The sequence below is a fragment of the Mastacembelus armatus genome, chromosome 14 (genome assembly GCF_900324485.2).
Source record: "Mastacembelus armatus chromosome 14, fMasArm1.2, whole genome shotgun sequence".
NCBI classification, from domain to species: Eukaryota; Metazoa; Chordata; class Actinopteri; order Synbranchiformes; family Mastacembelidae; genus Mastacembelus; species Mastacembelus armatus.
Genome location: NC_046646.1, coordinates 20,238,161 through 20,260,548, shown reverse-complemented (window position 1 = coordinate 20,260,548; position 22,388 = coordinate 20,238,161). Strand labels below are relative to the sequence as shown.

At 39.6% G+C, this 22,388-nt stretch overlaps 1 protein-coding gene across 1 annotated transcript in view; it reads left to right on the top strand.

Moving 5' to 3' along the window:
* Positions 1-986: 986 nt before the first annotated feature.
* kctd16b (potassium channel tetramerization domain containing 16b) overlaps positions 987-22,388 on the top strand; it is a 59,343-nt gene continuing 37,941 nt past the window's right edge. The window contains exon 1 of the mRNA XM_026328800.1: positions 987-1,818. Within this exon, the coding sequence (XP_026184585.1) occupies positions 987-1,818 (832 nt within the window). The remainder of the gene's footprint in view (positions 1,819-22,388) is intronic.

Here is a 22,388-nt window from a genome sequence, read left to right as displayed (position 1 = left end):
GGTGAGATGCTCGTTTCAGCACCGCGGACAGCTCCCGGTAAAAGCGACCAGCAGCGGGTCGGTCCTTTCTGCTGCTCTGTAAAAACACCAAGAAAATCGGAACTGAGATTTTTTTTTTTAAAACCTCTCGAGTCCAGCAAACAAAATGCATTTTTCGAGGATGATGTTTTGTTTAATTCAATCCAGAACGATATATTTCTACTGAGAGTCTACAGATAAAACCCTAACAGGAAGCGTGTCTAATCTCTGCCAAGTTTCTCGACACTGAAAATCGTTTTGCCTCCTCCTGCGAGTCTGCACTGCCCGGAAAATCTGGTGGTGTTCAAGGGATGATGAAGAGAAAACAAAAGTGACAAGATTAAATCAGCACCTTATTCTGTTTGGACTGCATCCTAAATGAAGTTGGACTATATCCTAAAAGAAGTTGACTTTTTTCATTTACTCACTTCCACTGCGTAAATTTATGGTTGTTGTTGTTTTTGCGTAGAAGGATTTTTTTGTTGGATAAAGCAAAAAGGCAAGCGAGACAAGTTTCTTTTTTATTTGGTGCAATAGGTTTTTCTCAGGCTCCAACGGTTCCGCCTGTAATGCTCTCTCTTCCAGCAGCGATGGGAGTCCTACAGCCACTGAAACAAGCCACTGAAACAAGCCTCTGATGCGCCCGGATACGTTTCTCCTCTCTGGCAGCACTGATTCTTTCCTCCTTCACATTATTCATCTCAGTCCTGTTCATTTAACATTGACAGAAGGACGCCTCGGACTGCCATCTTTCCCCCATTATCTGCAACTGCTAAAGACTGGTAGGTGATAATGGCCAAGCATCGATGAAAAGGGCTTAGTTAGATTATAGTGAGATGAACTTGAAGGTCCTGCATCGCAGAATAACAGGGGACACTGCTTAGGCAACTTTTGTCACGGGTCCATCGTATTTTTGGTGTTTTTAAACTTGCTGTAGAAATAGGTGTGTAGTCCGTCTGTAGCTGTTGATGACGGACACGATGGCGCTGAACTGTAGGACTAACCCCAAAGACCAGGGATCAGTTCAGAACAGTTTCCCAGATGTTGTTGAATTAAACGTAGGGGGGCAGGTTTATTACACACGTCACTCAACTTTGGTGAGCACCCCGAATTCATTACTTGGTAAGCTCTTCTCTTCCAAAAAAGACGCATCTAATGACTTGGCGAGAGACCCCAAGGGCCGGTATTTCATCGACAGAGACGGGTTTTTATTCCGGTATGTGTTGGACTACCTCCGAGACAAGCAAGTCGTCCTCCCGGACCACTTTCCGGAGAAAGGGAGGCTCAAGAAAGAGGCGGAGTACTTCCAGCTGCCCGACTTAGTGAAGCTGCTGACCCCCGAGGACATCAAGCACAGCCCAGACGACTATTTTCACAGCGATTATGAAGATGGGTCCCAGGGAAGCGACCACCGGCAGTGCCCACCGCCCTCCCTCGTCCCCGCGGATAGAAAGAGTGGTTTCATCACCGTAGGGTACCGGGGGTCGTGCACTATGGGCCGAGAAAGTCAGACCGACGCCAAGTTCAGGAGGGTACCTCGGATACTTATATGCGGGCGCGTGGCACTGGCTAAAGAGGTTTTTGGGGAGACGTTGAACGAGAGCCGGGACCCGGACAGGACCCCGGATCGGTACACGTCCCGGTTTTATCTCAAGTTCAAGCACCTGGAGAGGGCTTTTGACATGCTCTCGGAGTGTGGCTTCCAAATGGTGGCCTGCAACTCCTCAGTCACTGCCTCGTTTGTCAACCAGCACACCGAGGACAAGATCTGGTCCAGCTACACAGAATACGTCTTCTACCGTAAGTGACACATTTGTTCAACATTCACGCGCATGCACGCCCACGCACGAGCTTGGAGTCACCACTAGACGGCACACTGGGGTTTAGACGCGCTAGCGTGAGAAAACTTGGTAACGGGGGTGAAAGGGCCTTTCTGGGAACGGAAACTCTCCTCTTCTGAATGTGCAGGTGTAGTGAACAGCTCAGGGTGGTGAAAAACACAGATCAGAAAAAATGGCTGACATGTTTCACTGCAGCCTCAGTCAGTTGCTTGAAGTTTTGTCTGCAGCCTTGTGGAGCAACATATCACTCCTGTTGCTGTCATCTCTCTCTTGAAGCCACGAAGTCTCAGCAGCAAACACATGAGCGACACGTTGGTTCATGATTTCAGTGCGTTTGAAGCCATTACAGTATGTTGCAGCATTCACTACACTCTTGCAGGCTGGCATATATTTCATGAGATTGAACTAGATTTGAATAATTTCATGCCTGTCTGAGAAAGTGAAATCGTCAGAGCAATGATTCGGTGATGCTTGCCATTTCTCATCATGGTGCGATTTTCTCCAGCGCCTCCTCTCTGCTTTCATCCAGCCCCTTTCAGCTTCTTGCATTTCATGTCTGTCTTTCCTGTTCCTTCACCTCTCCATCTTTGCTGCTCACTATCTGACATGAGTGCTAGTAAAGAAGAGCTCATCATGACTTTTATACTGGCTCTCATAAGATTTTATGATGCAACAAAATAATCGACACTCTGTTGATAGTATATAATTTATGACAAACTCTTTGATCACTGGCACAATGAAGATGTTCTTAAGTTCTTAGAACCACTATAAACTACTTGGATGATATAAGACAAAGCTTTCCCTAGAACAACTCCTGAATCAGGAGTAGTGGCTATTTTCCAGATGCTGCCATGTACAGGACTATGAATAAGCACCACATGTAATTATGGATTGTCCATCACAAAAAGCTGATTTTTTTGGATCCAAAATATATTTCTGCATCACTTACGCCAAGCTGTCACGAATATTTGCAAATATATAATAAATAAAATCTTGGTACATAAGGGATATACAACAATGTACAATATGGTGACTGTTGCTACAAATAAAACAAGAGAAGCTGCCAGCAAGTGTGATCAGTGTGTCAAGGCAGCTACAATGACAAACACAAATTTCTACTCTCGAAGTTACAGTAATGTGACCTTTATTTAAGCAGGTAAATTAAGAGTATAAACTCCTTTTTTAGGGGGAGACGTGGCCACGAAAAAGGAGGTTGCTAATTTTAAAGACTGAACAGGCATGGCTCTCATTAATATTTAAATCCTGCAGAGTTTTTTGTCACACCCACCAGGATCCCAACCTGACTTGGCAAACTTCAAAACACAAAACAGTAAATAATACAAAACAAACTGGAGTTCTCAGCAGCAGTTGTCTTAGTTTTGAATTGTATCTCCAATTTCTTCATTTTTATTTTTGGCAATTGCAATAAAGTGTTAGAAACTGTTTCATATTCATAGGAAAATCATAGCTCAAGAAGAAGGTTGTTTAATCAAGTTATTACACCACTGGTTTTGTCCATTAATTTCAGAGTCCAATCTTCCAGTTTTGGCAGGTAAAAACATTCTTTAAAGACTATTTTTCCATCCATCGCATGACACAAGAAAGCTCAAATAGTCTCTTATGACACTTCACATCCTAAAAATATTTGTTTTTCATCTTGTTTCAAGATTTTCTTATAATAATGGGGATATAGACCTTAAGAAATACCACTGTCAGCCTCATAAATCACATCATTCAAATGGTCACAGGGTCACATTCAAATGATCACATGGTCACAGAACAAACAGGACTAAAATAAACACATTATGAGCCTTCTCTGGGCAGGTCCAGGCTAAATAAGCTCTGCATTAATGGCCTGCATGAAGCAGCTACAGTGATTGGATGGCTCTTGGCTCTTATAACCCCCAGAAGTAGCACTAACAAGCCAAATCAAGTGGTGGCGGGGGCTGCTGACACACACAGACACACACAGACACACACACACACACACACACACACACACACACACACACAAACACACACACAATGCAGAGGTGCACACATACTACTTATGCAATATTTGGCAGTGTGTCTGAGCGCGTCCGCAGACCTCTTCTTGTCAAACAACAACTGCTTCCTGGGTTTGTTGACAAATGTTCACCTTATTAGAAGGTGCACACACAAAGGCAAGGGCACAAACAGTGGCAGATGTGCTGAGCCTATACCTCAACACACAAAAGCCTACATGCAACTACACATACAAAAAAACCCAGTCCCACAGAGGCAAGAGATTCCACACAAATGCAGGTAACCAGGCACAATAAGAGAGGCAGATGTGCACACAGGGATGCACACAAAGATGTGCATGCCCACAGTTCAGCATGCATACCCACCAAACACAGAATCAAGTAAGCAGTTTGTTAAATGCTACAGTCACCCAATGGATTAAATGTAGTCACTGACAGTCCCTGGTTTATCTGCCTGTCACATTTTTGGTGTGCTCATCTTTCCCCTTCTCCTCATCCTCCTGCTTTTTCATCTTCCTCATCTTTTCTCTCCCTCTGCTGTTTTCATGCCTTCTTATTTCACTCTAGTCCATTATACCCAGCCTTTCCCCCTTGTCTCAGTTCCCTGCTTTCCCCTCCCAGCTTCATTTAGCTCTGTGCTTTGGAAGGGCAAGGAGCAACGCGGTGGCTCCAGTTGCCTTTACATGCCTCAGTGCACCGTCACACCCTCCTGTCTCACTTTGTATTCATATCTCAGTCTGTCTGCCTGCCCATCTCCATTATTGTTTATTTACCTTCATCTTCAGCTGTCACATTCTACATTTTTGGTATTTTGTCTGCCTCCTTATGCCCTGTGCCTCTCGATATTATACATCGCCAGTGTGACTGTTTTTCTTATATATATCCCAGAAGAGTGGAAACTGTAAGGCATCATATTATGAAACAACAACATAAGGGTGTAATATTCATCTGTCTAGATACTTTTGTGTTCAAACGTTGCATATCTGTCCGTTATGGTAGTGTTCCCTATGTGACTGACATAAGTTTGCAAATTCACTTACCAGACAAACTTTACATTTTTCTTACCAGAAGTCTGAAACTCCTTCATCTCTTTCAATTCTCTTTTTGCTTATTATCTGTGTCCCTGGTTTCTACATGCCCCTGATTGTACCTATCAGTTTCTTCTCTGTATGTGGCTATTCAAATCATGGATGGCTTCTGAAACCCCAGGAGGCAAATGTATTTATGAAGTTGTTGCATGGCTGGAGTGACTGATAATTAGTCATCTCTGTTGACAGTTCAGTTGTATTCACTGCAGGGTCTGACAGAGTCAGTCCACAACACACATTGTCTGTGTGGCAAGAAAGGAAACATTGCTAAAGTCTGTCAAGAGGATGGGAAAACCATAGATGTTTCTTTATTTTTTATTTTTTTGCTCTGGATACATTTCCCAAGGGTTTATTTTCACCTCAGCTGAAAATGCTTGTGTCATTACAGATGGCCACTTTAATATGACCATGTGCACTGCTGTGTGGCACACAGTGCCATTAGCCTCTTACACACAGATGGGTAACTCCTTGTGTGGCAAATGTGTTTTAGCAGGTGGGAAAAGAGGGGTTATGATAATGATTATGGTGTTTGTGTATGTTTTAATGCGTAACCCATGTTACACTTCCTGAGGCATTTGCACACCCATTGAGCTGCTAGCTAAACACACCTGCACTCCAGTGAACCCCCCCACACAAACACACTTTCAAACTCACACACATTACTATATGAAACTACCTCACTTATCCTAAGAGCTTCAACCAGCCCAGTTGGTGATGATATTAGCAGCAGCAGTCCCATGCTGCAGGCCTGTAGGAAGTGATTAGCTGAGGATCAGACAGGCCGTGACAGCTCTGAAGAGAGTCTTGACAGGGACAGCTGCTACCCTGGCCTCAGCTTTGCAAAACAGTCCACAACCATACACCTCAGCTTGGCATTATTCAGATCAAGACAAAAAGGATGAGAGAAAGCAGGTGGAGAACACTGATGTGTGACGGAAGAGAAAAATACTGCTTCTTACCAATGCCCCTGTTACTATGAGCCTTTAACTACCTTTACTACTACTGTATTATAAGTCACTACTAAAACTGTTACCAGTATTGCCATACCACAACAAATCAAAGTACTACTACAGCTAAATAGTGATATAGTATATTTAAAACCAATACAACCACTATTTTGTTGCAGGCACTGGTACTGCTACAGCATGATTAGTAATGCTATTGCCTACTGCAACCACTACTGCTTATCTTTATTTGTGTTGTGGTTGTTAAAAAAAACTCTAAAAGCACCGTGGAAGGTAGTGAAAAACAACAGGAAATGCAAAAATCAAGGTTAAGAGTAAAAAGCAATTTCAAGGCTAGAACCATAACAGTGACACCACAACTATTAATTTCAGGCTATTTACAATGTAGGAGGCTTCACAAGAATTACAATTTTGAAAATATGACACATCCTTAGACTTGTGTGCTGACCCTGCATTTATCCCGGATGATCTGCTATTGTTATTGATGTTTGCTATTAAACTTTAAGAAATTCCAGTTGAACTGTGCAGTCAGTTTATTAGGTACACCTAGGTAAAACTAATGTAACACAACACAACAGTCCTACCATAAATCCTTTGTTAGTAGGATTTTAGAGTTCTGATTCAACTGTATGAGTATTTTGGAAGATGTAGTTTATAGTTTTTTGGACTGTACTGCATTATACAGAGAGGTGTTTCTGGTAGTTATATCATTGAGGCTATAGTCACCTGAATAGGGAGTCAGTACACCTTAATAAAACTAGTGTGAGATTGATAGATTTTTTTTCAACTAAGAATTCGAGCTACTGAAGGCTTGTGCCTGAGACTGGTACAGATAAAGCTGTGATCTGACCCTTTTCCTTTCTCATCTAAAAATGAGGAAAAACTTTTTTAAATTGTGACTATTTTTCAAATAACAGAAACAAAAGTGACTCCAGTAACTGTTAAATGCCTGCAAAACTATCAAAACAGCAAGAGGAGGTGTGAGAAGACCTATGATCTGTGGATGAGAGCGGTGGAAGGAGTGAGTGTCCGACATTAAAACCCCGAGTGTAGCTGAGGATAAACAGGAAAAATAACCTTAACTTTCACTTTGGAATTACATTTTTCTCAGTTATCAAGATGAGAAAAAAATAAGTACAACTTGCTAAATCAAATCAGTTAGATGAAAATAGAGTTTTTTTAAGAAGATCAATACAGTCTAACACTATCCTGAGATATCACTATTTGCATTTATATTACTGGTTTTTGATTGATTTTATGTACGAGTGGACATGCAGGTGGAGTTATGTATGTTAAGTAAGGGGAAGACAATATACTGTAGAAGGATGCATGAATAATGGGTAAGATGGTTACATGGAAAGAAGATAGAGTTTCTTGTTTGTCTACCCTCCCCTTGACCTTCTCCCCTAGAAGCTTAGCGTAGCGATGTGGTGTAGATTCCCATAATCCCCAGGCCCCGGAGGATATGGGGAGTAGTGCTCTGGGAGAAAGAGAGAGAGGGAGGAGGAGGAGAACAGAGGAAAAAAAAGAGAGTAAGCACAGAAGTGTCGTCATCAAGCTCTCTAAACCCTCTGTGACGTTCTCCTCTCCTTCTGTCAGCCCATTTTCTCCTCCTCTGTGACTCTTGACTCTCTATTCTCTCTGCGGTGGTAGACACAGTTGATATAATAATGATGCTTTTCCCCTGTTGTGTTGAAATAAGTTCTCTGCGGTGCGACGAGGTGTGGAGCGTTGCTATAATGACAGAAACTGCAGCTGGAGAGCCTCTTCACTCACTCAACTCACCGGCTGGCTGCTGCAATGCATCAGTGCTTTAATAGCCCCACTATTTGTGAGCCCAGATTGGCTAAAAACACAATGTAAAGGATGCAGAGAATTCCAATCAGATTAGTGATTGGATGCACTATTGGAGCACATGTCACAGCTCAGATTACAATACCTACTGCCATTTGTTGAAGGTGCTGATGTTTCTGAATTTTTATTCTGCTGCACCAGTATTACTCACTTGTCATTTTAACACGTGTACCTTTGATTAGAAGAGGGACAGTCACATTCAGAGATACCTTTTCTTGTTTGCACGCTATTACAAAAGGCACATGAGGGCACTTACAAATGTGTTTTGGTGACTTTCTAACCCTTAGTGTCCATAGTAATCATGATCATCATCACTTCTTTCAACTAACAGTTTCTGTCTTAATAATATTTTCTTGCTATTTTCTTTCCTTTCTTATATATATATATATATATTTTTTTTTTAAAGTTGATCAACTCAACACTATAACAATATTACAATATTTTTCAGTCTTAACTAAGAACCTAGAGTTTTCAAAGATGTTATTTTTATTCCTTTTGCTACATTACTCATTTTTAATTGTAAAAAACTGTTTACATCATGAACATTTACATTAGGTACATCTGTCAGGATGTTCTGGAGAGCATGAAATAAACTACTGCAACTTTGTTTTCTTTGAAACAAGGCTAAAGTGTAACTCAGCCAAATTATTGCGAACAGTGGACACTTAAATAGTAAAATTTTAAATATTTATCTTAAGTCCTGAAGAGAGGACAAGAGAGGTCTTGTTCACATCAAAGTTGTCCACATGCCAGAGTGCGAGTCCATCTTAAACCACTGGGGGTCATGAAAAAAATGCTGCTGTAAATGAACATATGAAGTTTGCAGGGTACATTTGTACCAGCAGGGTGGTTTAAAGCTATGTCTCTGGGTTAAGGTTATGTATCTTCCAGGTGTACCATCTCACTACTAAATTCTTATTATTAGCCTCTTGATACCAGAGACAACAGAGTTTTTATAAATCAACATGCCAAAGTCAAAGACACACCTTTCAAAGTGAGTGTTTTGGTCTTTGCTTCACTGGTGTGTTTCTTTTCTTGTTACCTCAGCTCCTTATTTTCCTATACCTGCTTCTACCTCATCATCTTCTTCGGCCTGAATATAACGTGTTTGATGAAAGCCATGGTCAATATTCAGACTATAAGCATGTAAACGCAGTGATGAAACTTAACAGATGGATCATATTTTGGATGAATCCTTATTCTTTTGTGCTCCATTAGACACAGATTGTCACTCACACAACAGTGGTCCACTACTTGATTGAGCACATGGTCATGTAATTTCATTCCACACTGCTTTAGAGCTTCCTAGGGCAGAATGTCAGTGGCATTTCGTTTGTAAGTGGGAATGAAGTCTTTATGTCTATTAAGACAGCTAGAGGTGTGAATGTAGCAACTCCAGAGGAAATTAACTGGAGAAAATGACTGAAACTACCAATGGTAAGGTTTGATAAAAATGAAAAGTGTTTTGATATTTCATGAAAATATCATATCACAAAGAGTTTGGTTCAATTTCAATTTTATTTTGTACTAAGAATAAAATTAATAATTTTGCCAGCATGTACTACTCTTCTCTTATTGAGCTTGTGCTGTTGCAGTGGAACTGCAAACATAACCAACCGTTACATGAGATTAAATGGTACATACACTTCCAGCGAACAGTGTTTGGGACATCATTTTGGGAAAGATTTTGATAATTAAAAAGGATTTTATACTGTGTTGAAATAGTTGGGAGTTATGCCACTGCAGAGGATGATTGCAAATTCCAATACTGCAACTCATTAGTAATCCCTCTGTGCCGTTTCAAAGTATTCAGCTGCTTGCTGGAGCATACTGTCATCACCATTTCGTAGGAAGCTCCTTGTCCATTAGAACACACACAACACCTCCCACCCCCAAACACACATTTAGAGGCTAACTTATACAAGCAGCTCAACAATGAAAAACGACTCTCATTAGAATGAAGATTATAGATCAGAATGCCTACTTAAACACCTTTACTGTGTCTACAGATATCCACAGTATCTCCCTCTGTGATCCTGAATCCCTTCTGTCTATTAATGTGAAGCAGGGGGGGGTTAAAAATTGATATAACAATTTCACCTTGATGAATGTGAATAATGAAGCAAAGGGAGTAATGCTGAAGAGATACACACCATGTACACACAATATTAGGAACACTGGTTCTGAGCTACACCTTAAGCCGCCTCATGGCCTGAAATGTCTCCTTTCACTGGTTTCCTTTGCTTTCATCAGTAGCTCTCTTTTAAGACTGAACAGGATTTACCTGTCAACTGTATCACAGCAAGATCAGAGTTCTCACTTGAACCCCCTGGCTTGTCCCTCGAAAGTAAAGACAGTCTTTTTGCTTTATAACATGGACTTTCCTATTTTGGAAGCAGCCATATTATGGTTTTGAAAAAAAAAAGCCTACCATTCCCATAATGCACCACTGGACTTAGAATGAACACTTTTAGGAGAAAGAAAACTGATGCAGCAATTTCCTATATTTTTCTCGCTCATCAAAATTTGGTGCTACATTGTATTACCCATAAAGCAACTGGAAATTTAGACATTGCACTTGGAGCAGCTAATGTAGCTTTGAGCCACTATCCTCACGCTAAGAGAAAGTGTGGGCTACAGTGAGCTCACTCTCTTTAACTCCACACATCATTATATTTTTGAACTTATAGTCTTCAGGAGCAACCCACAAAAATAAACAAAATCTGACAAATTTCCTCAAATAAATTAATTTGGTAACATTAATTTGTAATAATATTGAATTTCATGCAGCTCCCTGTTGCAGAAAAAAAGGTCTTTATACAAGTTAAACAGGAACAAGGCTGGCATAGGCTACAGTCTGACTGCCCCAAGTGTGCTGGAGCTCTTTTTGGCTAGATTTAAAAAGACTGACTCTAGCAAAGTTGTATTTTACAAGTTAGAAAACAGCCTCACATTTATTCCAGTTTTTTTTTCATCTATGGCACTGAATCCAAAATGCTTCTATCCATCACTTAGTTTGGTGTTTGGTGTGTTCAGAATTACACACTTGTTTTCTGCATTCAGCTGCTAGAGTGCTAGTGCTAGTGCTTTAGCACAAGAGATCGTTTTGCTCGGCCATCTTTATTTAGAAGCTATTTAAGTCTTTTGCCTCACATTTGAACCTTAACTTGAATTTCTAAATGTTAAGAACGTGGAGATACTTGCAATCACATGCAAGTGATGCAAGCACTCAAACAAGGAAGGGAAATATAAAACAAATTTTTGAGTAGATTTTTCTAATACACACTGATGATAATCAATTTAACAGAGCTGTGGAAAAAAAAGCATTATACATACATAGGAAGGGAAAAATATGAGCATGGCAATACAAGAATTGAGTCTATAAGAAATAAACGAGGAACATTCAGCATCAGACTGGTTGGTGGAATTTGACTGTGCTTGATTAAAAAAAATCCAGTGGATTTGGAAAGTTTTTGTCTCAATGTCAACATAATTTATAGATAGCATCCACTCGCCTCATCTAGTCTGCAGTTATGATTATTATTCAGTGTATTATAAGTGCTGTGGCAGCTACACACAAAGCCCTGCTGTTTGTTTGCCACAGTAATGGCTTGCTACCTCGGCTCCTATGTACACATACTACCTGTATAATGGTCTCTTAACCATACAGCCATGTATTACCTGTTTGTAGATAATAATTTGCAGGCCGTGAGCCCGTGTGATTACTGTCTGCATACAAGAGGACTTTTGGTAAATTGGTTTTGCAGGACAAAAGCAAATGCATCAATAAACATTTGACAGCACACATGCACACACACATACATAGACATTTTATGCAGACAAGATCAGACAGCAAAGTCTAGCCTAGAGACACATTGTTTGCTACAAGATTAACCTGGCCAAAGCTTTAGAGGGGTTAGTACACATTATGTCAAAACAAAATACACAAACACAAACCAAGAGTCCAATCTGCAGACCTGTATTTGAGTCTGCATGCATGCTCCAGCCAGAGTGAAAGTCCTGATCCAATCACTGTGACACGGTAGGCCTCATTTGTACATGAACACGCTTGCATGTGATAAGAACAGAAGCCAGCAAATGGAGCAAGACAATTATCAACATCCATCACCTCAGAATCTCATTTAGCCAATTAGAGCAGTTACAGGCTGACATTTAGGTGCAAAGATTCCCTTTAATCAATAATGTTCTTTCTTACACACACACACACACACACACACACACACACTCATACTAACACACACACATAAACAGTACACCTCTACAAAAAGTGTTACCTGATCAGTAATGTAGCTGTCTAATAATATGATGCCATGACCCTTGTTGAAGATCAAATCTCATTCATCTTGATTGTGTGTTGCAGTGTTTTTGAAGATGTGTGTATGAGGTGGGATAGAGGACACTGGCCTTTTCACTATCAGCACACTCCTGTTTTCATGCAACACCCAATAACAAATGTCACTTTGCCTTCCATCCTCAGACATCACTCACCCTCTGGAGAAGCTCTTTGTACCGCCCCCCCCCCCCCCACCTCATGAATACACTAGTCTATTATTTATGTTTTTAAATGTATGTTTTTTTCCAGGACAGATTGTATGGCTGTAGAGATGTGCCAGATTGTGCAGACAAACAGACCAAAAAAATGGCTTGAAAACAAAGTCAAAGAAAAATATGCATAGTGAGTCAATCAATGAGACAAAACTGAATAAATAAATATTCAGGGTGTGTTTGTCGAAGCAGGTTTGCTTTGGAACTCAGAATCTTTTTAAAGTTTTTTTTTAGTTCATCTCTTAATACCTCGACTCCCCCAGGGCATTAGAAGGCTTTGCCCTGTTTGGTTTTTGATTCCCAGCAAGATTTACTGATCAGGTGGTTTGTGTTCTCACTGTAACACCCAGAGCATCTCAGCTCTGTGCTGCCTACTGGGGCCTCTGGGCATTTGTTAATAAAGTACCCAGTATTTAACATGTAAAATACTGTCTGATGCTAAATGTGCTATGAGAGAATAAGCTTTTAACAAAAGGGACACATGATAAAATAACACGTACATACCTGTACACATAATGTCAGAATATGTATTTGGCCTCAGCTTAATCTTTAGTGATGCATTGCTATGCCTACTGGGCCTTCCCATTTTAAAGCTATGGGCAGCAAAGACAACTGAGTGCGAACAAATCAATCACAAATAAGCTTGTAAAAAATACAAAAACATACTTGGGATTTGGTTTATACACAAATATTATTAGATCAAAATCACCAAAAGGGCATCAAGTATCTTTGAGTGTGTTTTTCCAGTTTTTTTTGTTTTCTTCTTAGGTTTCACCTTCCTGTTCTGTATCTGCTGTTGCTTCGAGCAAATCTGATATTTTTTGGTTTCTGTAGCATTTAAAACATTGGGTTGTTGTGCCAAGTGCTCAGCCTTCCGTCTTTTGTAAACAATCGCTGGCTGGTGTTTTGCTGATTTCAAACATCCTACTGGGGTGCAAAGACACAGAGTGGTATAGTTGCCAGCACTGGAACTGATGGCAGATGTTTTGATGTTGCTCACGCTCCTGTTACTGCTCTGAGCCTATGTCAATCTATAGCCCGTTCCCTTATTAACTCTCTGCTATCCCTCCTTCTCTTCTGGACATACAACATGTGTGGAGCCTTTAATCAGTGCTGTTTTTTACTACCTCAGGACTTTGCCTCTTTCGATCTGTCCTTTCTGCAGCTGCCATTTCTCTGCCATTTTCTTTCTGTTAGAGCTGGGGTTATCTTTAGTTTGGCTCTCATTTCATTTTCTGTGAGTGTTGTTACAGTGAAACTGCTTTTAATGCTCTGTCTTTATCTTCTTGTTTCTTTTAATTTGCTTGGGTCTCCATCTCTTTTTCTCTACAAATGCCTGCGGAGTAAAATAAACAGCAGCCAATAGAAATGACCTTGCTGCTCCTTTTTATATGAAAGTGTTTTATTTTCTGTTCCCCTTTCACATTACACTATTGGCTTCATGTTACTTTTTTGTTATACCAGATTGTCATTGGTTACTACAACATAGCAGAGAGAATGAGAAGTATGCAGCATGCAAGAGAAGTTGAAACAGAGATACTCTCAGCACAGGAGAGATGGCATTTCTTGGCTGTTTGCTGCTTTAACACTAAACCTATATAACATAAATATTCATCCTAACTGACCTTAGATTTTTGTTGTCCGTGACACCAACCAGAAACAAACCACTAAAGGTCAACACTAGAAGGATGAGTGGGACTGGGAGTTATTTTTAAGTGAGGCTGGATTCCTTGTTACAGTAGGTGTATTTCTGCACTCAATTAACAGCCACCACTGCTCGAGTGTGAAAAGGGAAAGGTTGAAGGAAAAGGGTCACATTTTGAACAGCTCTCAGGTCCCTTTGGCGACTGTTAAAGTTCATCTTATTGTATTTTAGCTTATTTGCAACCAAAGCCACCTTTAACTGCAAAACGTCTAATAGCTTTAATCTCTACTGCACAAAGCTTTGTTTGAGTATAAAGAATTTTGATTTTAGCATCGTGTGACCCTAGTGTGATCTCTGAGGCTCTATTATCCATAATTTAATAAAATCATTTACAATTGCAAGAGGTTGTTTACCACCCCTAGTCTTTCCCCAGTGGAAGTCCTGTCACAGAAAGCAATTATTTATAGGCCATCTAATCCTGTTGGATATTGACCTCTGCCAGGTTATGACATCTAACCTTTGACATGATAATGATAACCCATGTGTCCTTAGTGGCTTCTGGCCTGAGGATAAAAAAAGACTTTCTACATATTAGCAGGGATGAACAATATTTTGTCTCTCTCTCTCTCTCTCTCTCTCTCTCTCATAGACACACCCACAGACCATTTGCAGAACTAATACAAGAAAACCAAGCACATATTTCAATAGGTCCCTCCTGGGCAGCTGAAGCAAATTACACACATAGCCCAGATGCCCTTTCCCCACCTCTGTCCTCCAGCCCATCCGGGTGGATCCTGAAGCCAGATTCAGTCCAGATGGGAAATGTAATCCCTCCACCATGTTCTGGGTTTGCCCCAGGGTCTCCTGGCAGGACAATGTACTGAGAATTTCTCCACAGCGTGGTTTCCTATTGCATCTTGATCAGATATACAGATGCACAAGTAGTTGTGCATCTGAAATTGGCTTTTTGTTTGGTGAAACGATGCAGTAGTTCTACTTTGAGCTCCTTCCAGATACTCAAGCTCCTCACTCTGTTCTGAAAGGTAGGCCCCAGCATTCTGCAACATAAGGCAGTCACGCCACAGATGCCTCTGGTGTAAGGAGTCATTTATAGATCAGCATTGGATTTCCTCCACTTACAGCACCACTGCAACACTAGAAGGATGTGCTGTACATTGTCAAGCTAACCTTTCTTTTATAAGCCCCCAAATAAGTGTCTGTAGTCTGAGAGTGAGTTTGTGCTTTCAGCTGACAACAAAATGTATCTGAAAAGCTGATAACAAAGTCTTTCTTCAAGTTGGTTGACAGTGTCACTGCTCTATCAACAGTTCCCAAAGCAAGCGTAAGAACATGTAAAAGAAAACACAAGCAGTCCAAATTGATCATTTACAGTTTTTTCTATCCATATCTCTGTAGACACATTGCTCCTATGTGTAACTAGGCGTAGGCACGGCTGGCTATTCTACAAGTGCAACCTGTAAAGCTCCAGTGTGGCTCCTTAAAGGAGAAGTGTGCTGATTTAACATACCAATGTTTATTTGCATGTGTCAGATGGAACTAGCTGTACTGCCTAGCTGTTGCTTGCTTTGTGAATTTTGTTCAGTTATTGAGCTTATGATTTGGAAGTGGAGGATTTTGGATCGTTTCACTTCATGTGGTTGTTTCTTCTATTCTGTCCTTGTGACAGTGATTTATTCATGTATTTGCGCTAACAGATACAAATGCCTCCCACATATTTCAGGATGAAATTGTCAGGCTATGCGTTTGTGTGGCTTTTGCATGCGCTAAATAACTGACCACATGTTTCAGGTCAGGCTGTTTCTGTTTGCTAAAGCTGGATTTGTGTATCTGTTTGCATCTGTGTCTGCATGTACACATGCACTTTTTCCTTTCAGTCAGATGCTGAATGACCACATGAGAAATCATCCTCACTTTACACTGTCATCCAAGCATCTAGAATGTGAGCCAGGACATTTGGAAAGACACTGCTTTACTGACCACACACACGTCTGCACACACCCTAAAGCTTACGGTAAAACAAGATTTCCATTACATGGAGCAGCCCGGGGAAAAGAGTGAGTGATGTTTTATGAGTGGGTGTGGTGCTAATGTGAATGGATGTTTCTCGTATGCAGTAGCTGCAAACCAACTGAAGTGATGACCTTGTGCATTCACACTGAGCAGAGGACTTTCCATGATCAGCTTGGTTACAGTGTGATGAATGCGAGTCAGTATGATTTCATTCTGGTGAGCTGGGGTGCTAGACGCTGTTACAGCAGGATGTGATGAATTTATTCAAGGACAACTTGAAACTGACATAGAGTCTGCAGGTTTTAAGTTATACTGTACATTAATGCTTTATTATGTCATGACTTTGATATTAAATTCCATTTTATTTGTTCAAGTATTTTAAGTAAAATGTTTTATTTTTAACAAGGCAGATATATGAGGATTCAGTCATACTGTAATGTTGATAGCAAGTGGCTACTACAGTATGTTCTCTACAGTATTACTAACTCTGTCACTCAGACAAGGGAAAACGAGTTTGCTAATTGACCACTGTTTCTTAGCTTCATTGCTAATGGGATAATCATTATTATTCAGAAGACATTTGTACCATTGAACAATAGCTTATTGTTGGTCAAGAATGAAAATGTGCTATTTTGACTTAACTTCTTTGTAGAAGATTCACGCTAATTTAAGTTGAGATCCTCTGATTGCAGCAATTGCATTGGCATTAATGTAAAAATATTAGCTGTTTTAAATCATTGTGTGTCCAGGCATATAAAGCACCTCGGAACTTGACCTGCCAATTTTTGTGAGCTTATTGGGAATATAAATGTTTTGCCAAAACAAGACATACAATCTATCTGTACAAATACAGTCAAGCTATATAAAACAATTGTCAAATTACTCACACTGGCCAAAGGCCAAAGTACAAGGTGCTAAACAGATATTTTCTCTTATAAAGGAAATATTCAAATGTAACAGTATGTCTGTTACCCACTAAATCAGACCTAGCATAATACCACACCAGTATGTTTTTGCAGATAATTAGTTTGTGGGCCTTTCTGCCTAGTGGCAAAAGTTAAAAAACTCACCTACTGAGTACGTAGCCTATTTGACTGACAAAGTGTCAGAATTGTTCCTATTTCTGAAATGGATATATTTCCGATTTTGCTGACTTAACTGTGTTTTACCCTTTTGTCCTGCTATTGTTCTAAACATCTATCAGCGTCTCATCCAGTAGCGTTTTAGTCACCTAGCAGCATGTAAAGTTTCTGTTCAACTACGGTTGCTTGGGATTTCTTAATGTTGCCATGTGGCTTGTAGAAAGAAAGTTGTGTATAGTTTTCAATTCGATACTTAACACCAAACTTGTGACAAGATGGGTGACTCAGTTTAACAAGAACATGATGTCTGTTTGTGTTATTAGCACATTTACCAAAGCAAAGTTTTACTTTTTATTCACCGGGAAAATAACTTTCACTAGATTGCTGTTTTATTAGCTGCTGGGTGCAAACTTTTTTTTTTGCTATTTGCATCTAAGACACACAGTGGGGCAGTTATAAGTTTCTCTACATCTCTCAAAAGTACCTTAGCAGTGGGGGAGAAAATTGCTCATTCACTTATAGTAGTTTTTTCTAGGGGACACAAACATAATCTCAAGACAACCTGTAGAATCTCTGTCTTATATGGGCTTTTCCCCATACATCTTCAGCATTATATGCAGCATAAATTGCAAGGTCATGCACTATAAAAGAGGGCATCTGATCTGGTATCATCAAGTGATATTTCCACTCCTTGGGTGGCTTTCATTGCTGCTTCTCACACTCATGGATCATCAGATAAGGCAGCACTCTTGACAGGGAAGCTATTGGCTGGCAGTGCCTCTAGAGACTCCACCACTCCACAGCTCAAACTGGCAGCAAAAATGGCACACATGCTGTATACACACACACCCACACCCACATATTCTCTCTCCCTCCCACAGATGCACAGATACATGAGGATTTCACATGCACAGCATAGAAATTCAGAGACGCAAAGAGAGAAAGACAGCGATGTAATATTATGTAATAATCATTTTACAACACATTGTACATTGTTTTAAATTGTCAATATAATGTACATTATATTTCAGGCCATATATTAATCACATGGTTTTATGACTCGATCTCCAGCTCCTTCTTTGCATGTGCTAAAATGTGTTGAGCAAGACATTGAACCCCACATTGCTACTGATGTTTAGGCCAGCTGCCACTGACACTGGTGAATGAGAAACTAATTTTAAATTCACCAACACTGCACATATATTTTATTTACTAAGATAAGTTAGGGGGTATAGAGCATCTGGAAGCATGCCATCTTAAAAATGTCATATGGTAAATTGTAAAATATTCAGTAGGTGTGAGTTCATCTAAAAAATGTACTCTGGAACTGTGTAATAATAAGCATGAGTTACAGCCCTAGTATGTAACCCAAGGAGTTGTTGGCAAATAGCATTTGTCAAGTAACCACAAAGACATGACCTTTATAGCTGCAACATTGCATTTGAAACACAGAATTACAGAGGAGAAACTCACCAAATTTGAAAGTTACAGCTTTCTCAATGTGTGCCTTGTTGCTCAGAGATTTAAAATGTTTTTGGATTTCTTATTGTCAGAGGCTACACCACATCATCAGGGATCCAGAGGGACATTGTGAAAAGAGAAAATGAAAAGAGAAAGGATGGATTCTGTTTTCACCAGTGTTCATTTTAAGGCAGTCTCAAAGCATCCAAAAGAAACTCTTCAGTTTCAGGGACACATGACCTTGAGCTTTACTTGAAAATGATTTTTCACAGTGGCTGTTAGGGTGGAGGCCTTTGAAGTCATGATTGTTCTGGCTGAAACATACTGGGTGTATTTTGTACTTTATGATACCCATGCTGATGTCTTGAGGAAATGTCTGGTCCCAAATGGAATTCCCTATTGAATTCAATTTATATGTGCCTCAGTGTGCTCTGGGGCCCTCTAGCTTCATAGCATACAGTGAAAGAGATATATATATAGTACGCATGTTTCATCCTGATTTTGCAGTGCCCAGCTTGGGGGCCAGAATTGAAATGAACTAAAAGGTAATTGTCTGGTTTGTAAATAAGCACATTGTTAGAAAGACTTGTTTTATTAAGAATTTCACTGCAAAGATTTAGCTTACTTTAAATTATTTGATTTCCCTGAATGCATCATGATTAAACATACATTTATATGTTATGAGCATTAGGTTATCCAATCTTCCTATGATTTCTCAAAATTGTCTCTATCTTTGATACTAGCAGTGTCTTAAAATATTTAGATTACAAAACAAAATAGAAATAGACAGCAAATAAAGGATGTGATACATGTAAGCCAGTCACACCCATGTGATGCTTTCAAAGTTAACAAATTTCTGGGCCTAATGTGAACATCTGCTGCAGGAAGATAACAGCGGGAATTCATGCTGATAGTTGATAAATCAAGTGAGGGAAGCTGCAGATGCCTGAAATGAAACACTCTACATGCCAGTAAAGTGCATGTTTAGCAGTCCAAATTCACTCTATGCCTCTTAATAATAGTTGAAGATATTTTAAATGTTTTCATATAAGGTTCAATAGGGACACATAAGCAAACATTATATGAAGTAATTGCTCTGTGAAAAGTTTGAGGTCCTTCCTTATTTGTTTAAATATGAAATAATTCTGCTCTTGATAATTCACTGAACTGTTTTGACCTGCTTTGCATGGAAAAGATGTGAAAGAGACATTCAGGAAAAGTGACAGATGTAGCATTGAGAGTGAGTATTGCATTGGATAGTCCTGTAGACACAGTGCCATACCTAACCCTAAAACATACAGCTGTAATCAGTAAATTGTTAAGGTAAAATTGAAAGCTATTATGCACTCTGACTGCACTCATGTATTTCCATATTTCAGCATTTTCTTCACATGGACTTTGCAGCTGATTAAGTAGGCCATTAAATTCACTGCTTGTCTCGTAAATTAAAGAGTTGGTGCTGTTTTTTAAAGAGCCACAGGGCACTTAATGCACTGTATGCTGTAACCTATTGCCTCAGTCATTCAATGTCTAGAAAAACTCTAATTACTGCATGTGTCCTCACGTCTGTATTGGGTGTTTGTCTGATGAACTATGAGGTGGTTTGACTTATGAATTTAATGTGACATTGATTTGCATAAAATCACAAAGATGTACAAGTTACTGCCACCAATGGAGAAGCTCATTTACATATAAGTACATGACTGAATAAGCACTGACCGTCTGTCTAATGGCAGTGACTGAATGACTGGATGATCACATTTGATGAACGCTGGCCCAAAGTGCAGGTCTATAGAGGCAAGAAAAGACATGATTGAGATACTTTGTGCAATTACCTCACCCTCCTGCTCTGAGTACTCATGTAAGAGGGAGTTTAGAGAGTCCTTTTAGCCACAGTTAGAGTTAAAATGAGGCTGCATCTTAAAAGGAAGTCTAGCCACACTGTCAGCTTGTCACTGTGATGTAAGGGAAAAAAGTGACAGCAGCTCAAACTCTGTCAAAGGTGCATTCTGAGGTTTTACCTAAAATTTGCAGTTTTGCTTCTTGGCTTCTTCATTTAATTGTGATACAATATATGATGTTTACTGCTCAGTCTGCCCCCCCCCCCCTTTTCTTTTTTATCCCTTTCCATGAATATTATCAAATCACAGTCAGGAATTATCAGAATGTCATGCAAATTTTTTAAGAGCAGTCATATAGACTATATAAACTAGAATCATTACATAAGAAATGCAAAGTGCTGCTATTGAAATCAGTCAGTGGTGGACTGCTATGGATCCAGCAAAGACGATAATGGTGATTGATTTTGTATCAGAGATTCTAAAGCGAAGCCTGAGCTAGTTTTATAGATGCTGTAGCAAAACATTTTGTACAAAAGGTTAAACCTTTGCAGCACAAGAAGAGTGACAACATACGTAACAAGCTGATGAATGTAGTGGGGCATTTAGAAGCTCAACAAGCAGTTTCATGTTCACCAGCACCAACTGTTTAAAGTGATAATATGTCAAGTCCCAGACTCCTTTCACATATACAGCACACACATATTGTTTCACGTACACGGGTGTGCACATGCATGCACATACACCCACGCACACTTGGCATAATACATAATAAAAATGCTCCAAAGATTACTTGAAACATGTAGAAAGAAAGTAGCTAATATAACAATCCTGTAGCTAATGCTCAGTCATTTCTCTAACAATAACACAGAAAGTATAATTGCCACAGGGACTTGGCATTGCACACAATAGAGAATTTTGGGTCGAAGCTATTTTAAAGTCACATGCTATTAATTAATTAGAGATTGCTTTCAATGAGAAGGAGAGAGAGACACAAAGACACAGGAAGAGATTAAATTTATTTTAACCAAAATGCCGCTGATAGCCTTTGTGACTGGAGGATGAATCGTCTCTCTAGAAACTGAAGCATGAGTGAAACTGTTGTCCCTTTATAATCAGCAACCTTCATTTATCCAGGAAATTAATCTTAATTTTGCTCCTCAAGCATGCTCTTTACAGCAAAACACTTTATATTCATATCCTCACCCCAGGGAACTTTCCAGAACAACAACTTCCTTCTGAGCAGCTTCAATTAGGCAATTGGAGGCCACTGTATGTACTTTTCTTGAGGCCACCTTGAGCATAACCAGTCATCTAGCCCTTAGGCTACCATTCCAGGTAAAACAAATTAAACTGCAACTGGGTGGAAAAAGTTGAAAAGAAACAAGGACCTATTGAAAAAATACATCCCATGTCCTGCAGTCCAAGACCAGACACCTCCACTTTCATTCAGAAAACAATAAAGCTTTTTTATTTCAACTTTTGTTTATAATACACTCTGAATTATGAAACTTCAAAGACTTGGACTTAAAAGACTATTTTGGTCTTTGAGGCTTTATTTGATATATTGCATGTCTTGGAATTTGTTTCCCTCGCTCTTCATGCACAGAAGAAAAATTTTGGAATTTGCTAGATTAGAAGGCACAATGAATGAAGAATGAACTTATATGTCCTTTTCTAGCTGTGCTTTGTAAGAATTTCCTCAAGTCAATAGACTCTTGTTAACACATTTTCCGAGGGGCTTTGTCTTGGAAAACTGCATCTATAAAACAATAAGACAGTGGGACTGATGTCAGGCTGTCTTCCTGTATTAATGTACAGTCTCTAGTTTTGTCAGTGGTAGAAAAAGTCTTGGAAAGCCTAAGTACAAGTAGCATAGCACGTTAGTACATTACCATAGCAAAATGTTTATTGGAAATGCTAATGACAAAAAACAATAAGGTGATAATAAATTAGAACATTATTAGTGCTATTTTTGTTGTGTAACATATAA